The sequence below is a fragment of the Ambystoma mexicanum genome, chromosome 1p (genome assembly GCF_040938575.1).
Source record: "Ambystoma mexicanum isolate Mex_15411 chromosome 1p, UKY_AmexF1_1, whole genome shotgun sequence".
Taxonomy (NCBI): Eukaryota; Metazoa; Chordata; class Amphibia; order Caudata; family Ambystomatidae; genus Ambystoma; species Ambystoma mexicanum.
Window position 1 is genome coordinate 628,130,002 of NC_090921.1, and position 14,332 is coordinate 628,144,333.

Here is a 14,332-nt window from a genome sequence, read left to right on the forward strand (position 1 = left end):
GGAATAACGCTGGGTAGTGACAGACATGATGGCGCTGCCTTCAATACCGTGCGTGCGCGCGTTTGGGACACATTGAGGGAAACGTTCCCAGACACGCCAGATTTACAGTCAGTAATGCAATGCACTATGAATGATGGGGAAGAAGTTACGGATTACATTTTTCGGGTACAGGAGATGTGGAGAGCTGAAATTGGTACACCATATGACCAATCAACATCGTTATTTTACTTCATAATAAAAAGAGGGCTCCCAAAAGAAGTGCAAAAAGTGCTTGATAAAATAGCAGGGATCGAAGCGAAAGGATGGCCAGAGATGCAGAGCATAATAGTGCACCATTGCAAAAGAATTAAGGAACGAGAAAAGCAGGTGGCGCGCAAAAGAGGTTGGCAGACGAAGCCAAGTTAGTACAAACGAAACTGGTGAAGGTCGCAGCAGCTGTAGCAGCACTCCCACATGACTGAGACCCAGAGGAGGAGGAGGGGGGATTAGTAGAAATACAGGGGAGGATGGCTGCAAACTGGGCAGACAACGGGCAAAGGCAGTGGAATGGACAGGAGGAGTACGGAGGACTGCAGTGGCAAGCGTGGCACCCCAGCAACAGAAGAGATGGGTACATGGGGCGAAGAGGGGATAGACAGGGATATGGAGGTAATGGCGGAAATGGGGGACCAGGACCCAGAGAGGGGCAAGGAAATTGTTGGAATGGTGGGAGGTGGGGACATTTCTCACACGAATGCGGGAGCAGGACTAACCAGAGTTACCAAGATGATCAGTATTACGGGCACCCCCATCTGGGGAGCCCCTACGGGTTACCCCGGGACAGAGGATGAGAACAGCAAGACCAAAGAGGGCAAGAGCAATACAGGGAAAGAGCACACCACACTCAACAACATCCACAAAGCAGCGAACACATACCATACACCCAAAACAACCCATTCACCACGACATCTAATGGTGCACCTGCCCCATATGGAGGAGTAGCGGTAGTTTAAGGTAATGTTTTCATCCAAGGGGGAACAACTAGACATCCAGCATAGGACAGCCCACAGAGAGCACTTGCGTGTCAAATCCTATCGACAACCTTCAATACAAGTGAGGAACCATTGATAGGAGCAGAGATAGGAAACAGACAATTAATCTTTATGGTAGATTCGGGAGCCGAAAAATCGTGCATACGCGAGCACCGGTTTCTGCTATCTAATCGTAAATTGGAGACGCAGGGGTTCCCTGGGGTGGTGGTCGAAGTTCCTTACACTGAAGATTTGGACATAACAGTGGGGGGAAAAACAGTGAGGGCACCCCTACTGTATTATGAACCCGCTGGGAAGGGATCTCCTCAGCAAGTTGAACATGACTATCTCATTCACAAAAAGGGAAGGGATTGTGTGCTCAACCCCATGGATGTGTTCTATGCGTGCGATGCTAGTGATATATTCAAGAGCGACATGCCCAGAGGTGCGCGGCATACCCGTGGACCCAGATATGTTCATTCATGGGCTAAAAACATTAGCTAGGGTGGTCCTGGAGTTGAAAAAGCTAGAACGGAGAGTACCATCAGAATTTGTCTTTCGCCCAATAGCCAGCCCCGAGATAATGCCAGGAACAGTGATGTCATTGGACATACATGCCGTACAAATCACAGCCAAAAGAATAGTTGTAATTGCAATGGATATGCACGGCTGCGAGTGGCGCACAGTATTATGCATAAATGCTGACATTGCACTCCAAGATCTGTCAGATGAGGAGCTTTTCACAGATTCAGAGAGTGACGGAGAAATAATTATGGAAATAGCCATCCCTTGTGAAATACTGATACAGCAAAGGGAGGTGGCAGTGGTGGGCACCCCAGCTTCGTTCTTTAATGATGACATGATGACATGCAGTCAGTGCCCTGGCAATTGTGGATGACCGGTCCCCATGACGTAGGGCTACTACGCGGCGTCACACCAGTAAAGATCAATCTCAAGCCTGGAGCAATTCTGCCCCGGGTCAAACAATACCCCCTGTCCCGGGAAGCAGAGGAAGGGATAAAAGAAACAATAAATGCTCTACTCGCACAGGGGATAATAGTACCCTCGAACTCCCTGTGCAACACCTGTATTTACCCAATCAAAAAAGCGAAAGGAGGGGCCTGGAGGATGATCCAGGACTTACGCCCACTAAATGACGTCACCCAGAAAGAGTTCCCTTTGGTCCAAAATCCGGCATCCATCCTATGCAGCATACCAAAAGACGCATCTCACTTCACTGTAGTGGATTTAAAAAACGCATTTTTCTCAATACCACTCGCAGAAGAGTGCCGATACCTGACAGCATTCACCCTAGGGGGGAGAAAGGTACGAACACTGCAGATTGCCCTAGGGATATTGTGAAAGGCCCAGCATATACAATACAATATTGCATGAAGATCTTGGAAACATGACTGCCGACAGCACAATAATACAGTATGTGGACGATTTATTAATTTGCAGCAAAAACGAGGGAGAGTGTAGAAAAGACTCCATAGCCCTTTTAACATTACTATCCCAAAAGGGGTACAAAGTGGACAAAGAAAAGTTACAATACTGTCAACGTGAAGTGCTATACCTAGGGCAATTGATATCGAAGGATGGCAAGAAAATAATCCCAGACAGAGTAGCGGCTATCTTGGCCGTGGGAAGACCAAAGACAGTGAAAGACATGCAAACATTCCTAGGGATTTGCAACTATTGTCGGACCTGGATATTAGACTATGCTGCATACACACGCCCATTGCTCCAGGCACTCAAAGAGGCACAAAAGGAAAAAACAGAAATACAGTGGGACTCAGACGTGCGATGCATTCACATCACTCAAAGAACTCATTTCAAGCGTACCAGTACTCGCGACCCCAGATTATGAACGCGAGTTCTACCTATTCTCGCACTGTAAGGGGGCACTCATGACAGAAGTCCTAACCCAGAAAACGTCACTAGGTCACAAGCCTCTGGCATACTACAGTGAGACCCTGGACGCTGTAATGCAGGGACATTTTGCATGCGAACAGGCTCTCACAGCCACCGCTTTCGCTATTGAAAAAAGCGCCACCATAGTAATGGGGTGCTCACTGACACTGTATGTAGAACACTCATTGTGCGCCATACTCGAGCGATCAAAAAGCACATTAACCACACAGAGAGCCACCGCGTATGAGGTAATACTGTCAAGCGCCAATATACACATGGTAAGATGCAAGGTGGTTAACCCCGCAAGATTCATCTCAGAATCATGCACTGTCGAGGATATCCAGGCACATGATTGCGCAACATATCAGGGTGAGGACAATGGCACAACTGTGGTAAGCGAGAACGCACTGGCAGAAGGAGAGGTATTTTTCATAGATGGGTCAGCTTCCATAAATTTAGAAACTGGAGAAAAACATGTGGGGGTGGCAATCGTGCGAATGGAAGAAGGTGAGTACGAGGTCCTAATAGGCAGCGACTGCCGGCTCATTTTTCAGCACAGGCAGCAGTACTGGTAGCATTAATTGAAGCATTACGAGCAGCAAAAGGATGCGCAGTAACGATTTACACAGATTCAGCATATATGGCCACAACAGTACAGACTTGCCAGGTGGGGAAGAAGGGGGTTCAACAGGGCAGATGGTTCACCCGTACAACATGCAGAATTGTTAAGGGAACTCATAGACGCATTGAAAGAACCCACCATGGTAGCAATAGTGAAATGCCAGGCCCATACCACTAACACTGACTTTGTCTCTTTGGGAAACGCGGCAGCAGACGCGACTGCCAAGGAGGCATCATATTTGAGAAAAGAAAACACAGGTGAGTATTTAATGCGAAGAGAAGCGGAGGAAAGTGTTCCGGACGGGTACAATGCCATGCCAATGTCTCAAATACTGGAGCTACAGGAAGAGGCAGCTGAGGACGAAAAAGAGTTGTGGACCAAAAGAGGATGCAGCCAGTCGGCAACTGATTTATTATGGCGGAAAAACAAAACAGGTAAAGTAGTGATGCCAACTCAGTTATTAGAAGTAGCATTCCAGCAGCTACACTTCCCAGCACACAACGCAAGGCAGCACATCGCAGCCGAGATACAAGAAAACTGATTTATTCCAGGATTACAGGAACAACTCTCCAAGCTAACAATGGAATGCACAACGTGCCAAATATACAACGCCGGCATGACTTTGAGAACACTAAGGGGAACGATAGCCAAGCCAATAGGACCTTTCAGAGAGCTGCATATCGGCTATGCGGATATGGGTGAGAGATGCAATGGAGCGAGGTACATGATAGTGGTAGTTTTCCCTTTTCACGATGGGTAGAAGCAGGTCCCTGTGCCTGCTCAGATGCGAAATGCGCTGCAAAGTTTCTCGTGCGTGAAGTATTCCCCCGCTGGGGAATTTGCGACATAATTCACTGACAACGGCACACATTTTGTGAACGATCTCTTTAAAGAAGTGACATCATTGCTAGGAATAAGGTGCTCGATTTATCACCCGCAAAGTAACGGAATGGTAGAAAAGATCAATGGATTACTAAAAGGCAGACTCTCAAAACTGTGTTTCACCCTTAAGAAAAATTGGGCGCACTGTCTCACCTTGGCCCTTTTTGAGCTGAGGAATCAGCCAAGCAAGGACCACCATTTGTCGCCCCATGAGATCGTGACAGGGAGACGAATGCACACAGCACACTCACCCCTCCGCAGACATTCAGATGCACAAAGAAGTGCAACTGTACTAGGAGAAGAATTTAATGACTACCTGACCAAACTTACTAAGGCAGCACGAATGATAGCGAGACAACTTGCACCACCATTCATAAGTGATGGGGAGAATGAAACGCACACTCCAGAGAAAGAAAGCCCAACAGGTCAGCTGGAACCAGGGGAAATGATATATGTCAGGAGCTTCGTGCGTAGGTGGAATGCTCCAAGATTTCATGGCCCATACGAGGTGGTGTTTTACACACCCACAGTGGTGAAAGTGAAGGGCTTGAGATATTGGATACATTTGACAGACGTCCGTAAAGCCTATGACAGCGTGGGATCAGTAGAAGGTGCAGAGGGCCCTGACGGGGTAAATTTGCATGAATAAAAGAAATGTAAAAACAAGACCATGCGAAATGTATTGAACTGACAACTGTATTATAATAATGTTTATGACAGCGTGTGAAGCAGCATAAAATGATCTCTCTCTCTCTCTCTCAAAGATTACTGGAAAGTGGAAAAAGCAAAAAATAATTGCACTGTATGCTTAATGCACCCTTTTCTATGTTTCAACATATAGGAGTAACCATGGCAACGAACAGGCAGCCTACAACGATGAGCAATAGGGACACGAGGAGTAGAAATTTTTTGATTTGCGAACATACTCATACGAATGTGGGTTGACTGTCTGTGCTATTATATTTTTTACACTCATGTTTGGCTTAACAACATATTACATAATAGCATTTATCGTTTAAGGAGGGTAACTCTTCCCATATGGGATGGCTTTCAGCTGGTATGGGGGTAGGGCCCACATCCAGACGAGGCAAAACGTCAGAACGATACTAACAACAAGACGACCATCCATTTGAAGCCCCAAAGCCACATCACAGATTTTAGTGTACATGAACTACATGATCGACACCCATCTGTTATATCATGGTTATATGGCACCACTGCTACCCCGCCCACAACGACAATCAGTCCTCCCAGAGAAAAAGACTACATCACAGAGAAAATTAAGGAAAATATTGAAATGGCTAACAAGTTCATTACTCTGTCTGAGGAATGGGAGAAGGAGGGGGCCGGGGAGAGGGAGTCTCTGTTGCACGCAGCCAGGCATGCTAAAACATTCCTTAAAAACAGGAGGAAGAGGGAAACAGGTAGGAAGAGATATGACGAATACTATGGCCTGGGACTTGACACGATAGAGGATCCCAGGCACCCACACCAGTCGAATAAATGGTATGCAGAAATGAGCTCCACAGCCAAACCAACAACTAATGAAAGTTGCTACGTGTGCTCCCTGATCCCCCATGCCTCAGGCACACCTAAAGTTTGAATGCCGCAAGAATTGCCTCTTGCGGACACCCAGTGTCTCCTCCATCTCACTCTGTGCAGAATTAAGAACACCTTCCAGGCACACACGGTATCTTTTGAAATGCTGCAGAACGAAAAAACGTGCTACTCAAGACCAAAAGGAGTGGTATGCTTAAAAGAACCATTTTTAGTAATAAAAGGAACACTATTTTCAGAAAACAAATGGAAAGATGATGTGGTAACGTGCAAAGCTGAAGCACTGCGAGGGCTGCCTACCGAAAAACTACAATGGATTGCAAAGACGTGTGCTGCAGTGTGGTCAGAACATGTGGCAAAATTGACCTGGGTGAGCGCTATAGAAAAAGCATTGAAACTACAGAAAGAAATTTCAAACGAACTTTGCTTCCTAGGAGAAGGGGAAATCGACATGGGAAGAAACATGAGCTGCAGCAAGAGCCTAATGATCCCAGACATGAAGAAAGGAACAGCAGCCCTGATGGACACTTACTGGGTCTGTGGCAAGCGGGCATACATGCACCTCCCACCATCATGGAGGGGCACGTGTTCCCTGGCGACACTGCACTCAGCCTTAATGGTAATACCGGAGAGCCACCTCGGCCATGGGGGCCGGAAAATGACTCAAGCTACAACCAACGCCTCACCCATTGAAGAGCCACCACTTTATGCCCTATCAGAAGGAAACGCTGCCGAAATCATGTCCAGAAAACGGAGGTCATCAAACTATATCTCAAAGGCCGCCTCAGAACTCTTGGCACAGATCCCAGACAGGTACAGGTTATTCAGCTCAGTGGAAAGCTTCTTCGCCTCCCTCATTCCAAGCATTCAGGCCCGAGCAAATGCAAAATGGCTGCAGATCACACAGTGGGAGCTGATTCAATTGGCCAACGACACTGAAGAAGGGTTCAACGTGATCAAAGTAGAACTAAGAGCACTGAGACTGATGACAATGCAAAACAGGTATGTCCTAGACCTGTTGACAGCGATGGACGGAGGTGTTTGCCGAAAAATCGGAAGTGCCTGTTGCACTTTTGAACCTCCTGAAGATGCTGATAATGGAACACAATCACACGTCATCGCTGAAGTCCACAACCTAGGGGAACGAATGAAGACGGAAGGTGGTACCGACCCAAGCACGTGGCTCGACAACCTTTTTTCCTGGGTACCTTCCTGGATGGGGCTCGCTGTGAAACTACTAATGCCCCTCACCGTATTTTTACTTGTGATTTGTTTGTGTGTGCCAGTGGGTCTTCGATGTTGCGCAAATGCAGTCCCCAATGGAGCAATGATGATGGTGACAATGGGCAACGCCGGAGGAAGGGCACGGGCGCAACAGGAAGCACACGTACAAACTGGAGAGGCTTCAGAATCCAAGTATAGAAAGGTGCCCAAATATTATGACGGGGATATAGTGGACAGGTTATATCATACCACAATAAAGGAGCCCCGGGAGCTAGAGTGGTACACGGAGGTATGGGTGGGCCTGGAGGGAGATATGGGATGTATATATATGACTTGCACCCCAGATGAGTATGCTAGAAGCGGGGAAAGCCTCCAAGGGGTGTGCAGAGCCTGGATGCCAATAAAAGGAACACCAGCCTGCCAAGAGGCAGTGTTGGCTGAGAAAGAGAGCGATCGACTGGGGGAGCTAAGGTATTCGTTACTTAAGTAACGAAAGGGGGGAAATGTAGGGAAGGGTAGGTCAATAGGACCCCCCCTACCACTACATGTTCCACCCCGGTTAAGACCCATGACTCGTCGGCAGCCCCCCAGCCCCCTGGCCCCCGGGCCCAGGCGGCAGGGCGGCTGTAGGCCGACACGTGGGGCTTCACCACCACGTTATGTGGCAGAGCATAGACGCCATCTTGTATTAAGCCATCACCATCTTGCTAGAAATGTGCATATCTAACCCAAGGCAGAGACACTGAATGCTGCAGAGTGACCCCCACTTGACCGCTCTCACAGAGGCCCATACTTCCCCCACCTCCCACTGCATAGCAGATCCGCTGAGGACTCGCTCTCACGAGTCACCAGACGCGAGCAAACAACAAAATAAAACACTGTAGCTGTTAACCTTCCGCAGTGCATCATTGCCCCAGCCATGAACAGGAACATTAGGATGTAACTGAGACCAGCCCAAACCCTGCAGGCCCTGACCCCTGCAACCAGCCCCCAACTATAGACGGCGTGGCACCTCGCACCCATACCCACCCCGAAAACCCTTGCAACATGTAGAAACAATTTATGTAATATGTGCCTTGTTGACTAACGTTCGCTGCTAATGTAAAGGAGAATGGGTAAAGAGAAAAATGTGCAAACGATATTGTATATAATGAAGAGATGTACAAAGACTGGACAGCTGATAACAGTGAACAATAACCTGTGTTGCTGTCTTTATACACACCTGCCTGACACCACCTCATGTTTGTATGTCAACTGTAGATGTGAAATGCTATGTAAAAAAGTATGATCCCCAGCTAGTATCCCATGTTAATGCAAATACATATGAGTGCCTTTAGAAACCCCATATGTTGTTAGTCGCCCCTCACCCATACGACAGTAAACCGCCTCGTGCAAGATGCCATGCACGGAGCTGCAAGGGCATTTCCCCCTCCTCCTGCCCAGGCCCTCTCGAGATAGACGGTGTTCAAACAGCACAGCCCTGCCTTCCCTATCGATCCTGCTGGACCCGTTTCAAGCATCCGCCACCCTCCCCCGTGTCAGAGGCCACCACAGCCTGGCTCCATGACTTACGAGCTACCTGGTCCTAAATCCCAACGCCTTTCAGGCACCAGTCACATGCCCCTCACGGGCCAGTAGTACCTCCATCGACCCCGAGTTAATGACCCTAGAAAGGGGGGTGCCCACACGTGTACCAACAGATCGTAATACCATCCCTCACCGAAATTGGCAAGGATGGTTAGTCAAGCACCCCCGCCCATGCCCCTGACCATGCCCTTGAGACCTGATTGTTTGAACCTGAGCTATCCCCCAAACTGATATATTGGGCCTCATTACGTGCCCCGGCACTAAACCATGGTGCTACTAGCACCATGGTCCATGCCGGGTCCGCCATGGTGAATGGCGGAATTACCGCCCCATACCAAGGTTGGTGGGGCGGTAATTCCCCATTCACCATGGGCCCTTTCCCATTCCCATTTTTGCCCCATAGGGCTCAATGGGAATGGGGAAGGCGCTAAGTACGGTGCCGCAAATTGCGGCACTGTACTTAGCACCAAGGTCTGTTTGCGGGTCCCTACTTTAACGGCTGGTTAAACTAGCCGTTAAGGTCGGGTCCCGCAAAGGGACCTCGTAATTAGGCGCTAATAGGTTAACGGCGCCGCAGCTTTTTACGGCACCGTTAACCCATTAGCACCTGGGTCGTAATGAGGCCCATTGAGACACTCCAGATCGCATATCAATGTTCCTGGCCATGTATTGATCTAAGGTCAGCGCTTACAAGAGTTGCAAATCAACAGGACACATGAAGTGTGACGAATGGGTGGGAATGTGTGGCCAAAAGGGCAAATGTTAGTTTAGTTATCAATCGTTGTTACAAGGCATGTCCGGCCCGGCGCTACACCCAGATGAGCCCAGCTGACCTCCCACCCCACGTGGTGCAGCACCAACGTGCACCAATCCTGGAGGAGCAACTGTATACATTGTATACCACCTAGTCATCACCACCCAATCCCTAAGAGTCTGTAGCCCCTATAGCTTACCTCATGCATGACATGAATTTGTAATAGAACTGACTGTCTTTGCTATTGTCAGACAGAGCGCTCTCGGAGTTTGCAGAGTCCTTTGCATGCCCTATATTGAATTATATAAAGCTCTTTTGATCTCACCCGCACTTGGTCCTGGCCTCATTCCCCTTCTGAGGTGTGTCCATTATTGCCTCTCACTAAGGGGGGTGCGTTTCTGGCGACACTTACATTCACATCCTCAGGGTCTTTATTGCACAATCCATCCACCAACACCTCCCCCCTCTCACACACACACACACACACACACACTCGTAATCCAAACACCAATCTAGCCATCCAAAGAGTCACCTTACAGACAACCACATCCAAATATACTAACCAACCATCCATCAATCCATATATTCCATCCACCCACATACACCATCCATCGACACACGTAACATCTATCCACAAACGCCACCCCGCCAGCCATTTACCTAAACAAACTCACTTAATCCATCAATTAACCGAGTCATACAAACACGCACAAAAACCTGCCCTTCTAGACCTACGCGTGCACACACACAAAATGTGATTCACCAATAAAGAAAGATACTTTCATCTATATAATATTACATTATGTATGTGTCAATGTGTGTTTATTGTTGCTGCACAGAGAAAGCTAATCCAAGGAATCCTGTCATGAGGTTCAGGAATGTTGGTTTACAGTATGTGTTACCTCCCTGGGGGCGGGAGGGGGGGGCAAACGACTGTAACCTTCTCTTAAGCCCATGCATTAGTAAACTAGATACATAATACAGAGTTTATTGGTCTGACATTCGGTTGCTGGTGCAAGCAGCGGGTCTTCATCTAGAATGTATATGCATAGGTCTGATTAATTAGGTACTGAAGAAAACTCGCTTCTGCATTGATTTAAAATAGAGTACCCATTGTGATTTTAGTGGCATTTCTCTTCTGAATTGTTCATGTTATCTGCATATGCTGGTGTGGGTCCTTGCAGCACTTCTCACAAGGGTTTGGCTGTAGGTAAAGCCTGACAAGTGTGCCCTCCTAGAGGCAAAGCCCGCTAATAGATGGATAAGCAAATGACATCAGCAGAAGGCCATATAGACGGGGAATCTCATTGATTCGGTGGTATAAATGGTGCATGCATTCTAAAGACAATCATGGGAGATATCCAAAGAGTAAACAAACTTACTGACAAGCCTTTGCCCACCACAGATGGTGGAAGGGTGATTGTGGCTACCCAAGCCGGAGGAATGTATAGGGCCGTACTGATCCATGCAGCAGGACCTAGAAAGAGGACGACATTGTTAAAATGCATAATAAGCATAAAAAAACAAAGCGACACACAAAACCTAATGAAAGAAATAGGCATATACTGGGTGTCCCTTTGGCCTATGTTCATTGCACCCTTTGGTCCTACATTCATTCATATACCATACCATAGACCCAGATCAGGACAGAGACATAGAGCTGCTACCGAAACCCATCTGGGGAGATTACAGAAACCCACCGCCTCAAGTCAGGATAGAGATGCCAACTAACCAACTGCACTAACAATTTCCCCCTCTGCATACATCTCTCAAACTCCAAACCAAACACAAACCTACAGCACAACAAACCGCACAAACTTCACTACATGGCAACAACAAAACAAAAAACACACATAGACTCGCACAACAGTACACAACTACTACCGGCTGCAAAACACCCCAGGCCCAGCCAAAGAACCCACCGGGCTGAGGCCGCCAACAGCACATCACTGCTCTCTTGCACTTTTCCAGCTCCTTCCCACTACCCCCCTCCCTTCCTCTTTCAGAGGCACCAGAGCGCCAGGGGACCACTTTGGTGGTGATAGTGCACGGTACAAATGTCCTTTAACATTAACATAACATTAACATTAACATCCTTCCTCATTCCCCTGTTTCCCTTTTCTTTCTCATTATTCTGTTCTTTTCTCCATCATCCTACCCTCCCAACCACCACTGTCTATGGATTTGCTTAATCTCCACACAAAGTACACAAACTAGATGTTCTGTGGTCACAAAGAACTCCATACTTTTTTACTCGACCCACTGCTCACATGTCTCACCTTCATTGGTGGCATCGATTTCCAGCGAGATGGGTGGAACTGTAGGTGGCACATGGACAGGCTCAACTAGCAGCTGAGAGGGGCAGCAACCATCTGCACTGGCATCATCAATAGCACACACTAGGCTCAGTAGCATTGCCTCCTTAGATTTGTTCTTGACTGGTTTTTCTTTGCACGCTTGAGGGATGCCACCCTTGTACACCAGCCGGTGAAAGACACGCTGAAATGGTGCAAACATAGGGCACTTCTGGACTGGGATTTTCATGACCGTTGCACAGTCTTGGTGCAGCCTCGGCAGCCAAGATGTGAGTGGGGCCTTTGGCTCATCTTTGTTGCGAATATGCTGTTGGAATTGGAATAAGGCTCGGCGGAAGTGGTAGTGCTTAGCATCATCCTCAGGGCTGAGGGCAGGGAAGTTGTCTCCAGTCATGGAACTGGGCAATATACTGATGCCAAACCGGTTAAGAATTTTGTTGCCAGGATGTTCTGCAATTGCATGTTTGCCTTTGTTTTGGGATGCCCACCACCAGGCATGGCCACCTATGAGCAGTCCCCCTCCTTCTGCCACAAATTCGTGGAGTTTCTCAGCCGCGCCGTCATTGTAGGCGTTGCAGCAGTAGACACTAAGGGTCGGGACCAGACCAGAAATCTCACTCTCAAATCCGTCCTCCTTGAGAAGACCGTGGAGGCCCTTTACGCTCTTGTCAACACCAATCTTTCCATGTCTTCCATTGTCGAGCCATGAAACCACGTTCTGAAAGAACTTCTTCAGTGGTGGATGTGACATGTAGCCTTCATGTGTTGTCACAACAATCCGTCCCCTTCCGTAACGTGCGGCTGCCACAAAGCATTGATGTGAATTACTGAGCCCAACTGGAAAGGCTAGTTGCCCATGGACTAGTAGTTCTGAAGGGACCGCACTGCCCTTGATGTTCATGTGGGTCAAGCCATTTAGGAGATGCTTCAGGTCTGGAGTTGCATCAACACCATGTCTAGGAAAAAGGCATATTTTAATTAGAGTGGACTATTCTACAAACTTATCAACATGATTAGCCTGAAAACGGTTCCCACAACACATGGTATCCATATTTGAACGGTTTTATAGAAAATGCAAACCACACTCACCAAAGGTTCAATATAGTGGCAGTGTACAAGAGCTGCAGTTTGGTGAATATACAAGACATTAAACACATATAAAGTATGAAATAATATACAACAGCCAAAAAACCGCTTAGATGCATAAGCTGAACAGGGGAAAGACTTTCTGAACACAGGTAATTAAAAGTGATGAGTAAGAACAAGAACCATGATGCAGCGTGACTGAACAGCTTCGCGTGGCTAGGGCTGGGTGACTCGAAGAATTTACTTAGAGTCAGGAAAAGATATGAGGACATAGCAGAGTGGACATCTTTCGGTGGAGGCATTTTGGAAGACAAAAAAAACATCATTTCTAAGAAGACAGGATTGGAACAATCAGCAAAGAGATAGGATCAGACAAGAGAGTATAAGCGCAGCTTGTGAATAGGATCGGTGGACATACAGAAGTGGAAGTTCTAATATAGGAAAAGCATTGTCGACATAGCCGAGAAGAGGTTTTGTGCAAGATAGAGCATGGGGACAGAGAGAAGCAGATGGTCTAAGGTAGACAAAATATGAGGACACACGTGTAGACTCACTCTCACAGCTGGGGTGGGGTATGAGGGCATGGGGGTTATAGGTAGACAACTAGGGAAAAATATGGGTAAGGATGGAGGCAGATGTCTCTGGGAGGGATGGGAAAGGTTCACATAATATGAACAGAGATTTTGCAGTGCTTGAAGGGTTTGTGGTTGTGCAACATGACGTCCATGAGCCCCAATGGGCATAAATGTATGTGCACACTGTACTAGTGGCATTAGGTTTTCTCCTTATAGCTAAGTGGCATAATAAAAAAAGAACATAGGTTATGCACTCACAAATTAAGGGGAACATTAGGTGCTTCCTAGATGCAAAGTCATGTCTGAAGGTCGAATTAGCTGGAAGTCAGCACAAGACTTAGAGAAACTGCGGGAGTCCAATGCTGCATGACATGTGCTGGATATGTCCAAAAGAACATGACTGTCCTACAATAAGAGGCAGCCGCACTACAAGGAAACGGGGCCCACGTGATGCATGACACAGCAGCTTTTAGTCAGAAAACAGAAAAGAGAATCTGCACACCAACACACTTGCGCATATGTTGAGTATAGCGCCAAAAGGGGAAAACAGAAAAGCTTCTCACACAGGTCAGGAGATACCAGAACAGAACTCCCAATCCAGGGAACGAAAAGGATGGCCAGCTATTTCCTTCTTCGCCATTTCACTTCTGCTGCCAAATTTACACCACAGAAGAAAAGCTCCAAGCAGAAAGTTCCAAGACAGCTGTCCAAGTCCTTAAAATACCAAGCTCTTCCCTAACACCACTTGAGTCCTTACACCCCTTAACGCAATGAAACAGGATGCGAAAAAGATGCTATTCAGCCCC

General features: G+C 47.5%; 1 protein-coding gene across 1 annotated transcript in view; it reads right to left on the reverse strand.

Annotated features, from left to right (window-relative positions):
* LOC138577367 (TRPM8 channel-associated factor homolog) overlaps nucleotides 1-14,332 on the reverse strand; it is a 159,510-nt gene that overhangs the window by 89,858 nt on the left and 55,320 nt on the right. Inside the window, exons 3-4 of the mRNA XM_069649622.1 lie at nucleotides 11,830-12,821; nucleotides 10,933-11,027 (exon numbers count right to left, since the gene is read on the reverse strand). Coding sequence (XP_069505723.1) covers nucleotides 10,933-11,027; nucleotides 11,830-12,821 — 1,087 coding nt within the window. The remainder of the gene's footprint in view (nucleotides 1-10,932; nucleotides 11,028-11,829; nucleotides 12,822-14,332) is intronic.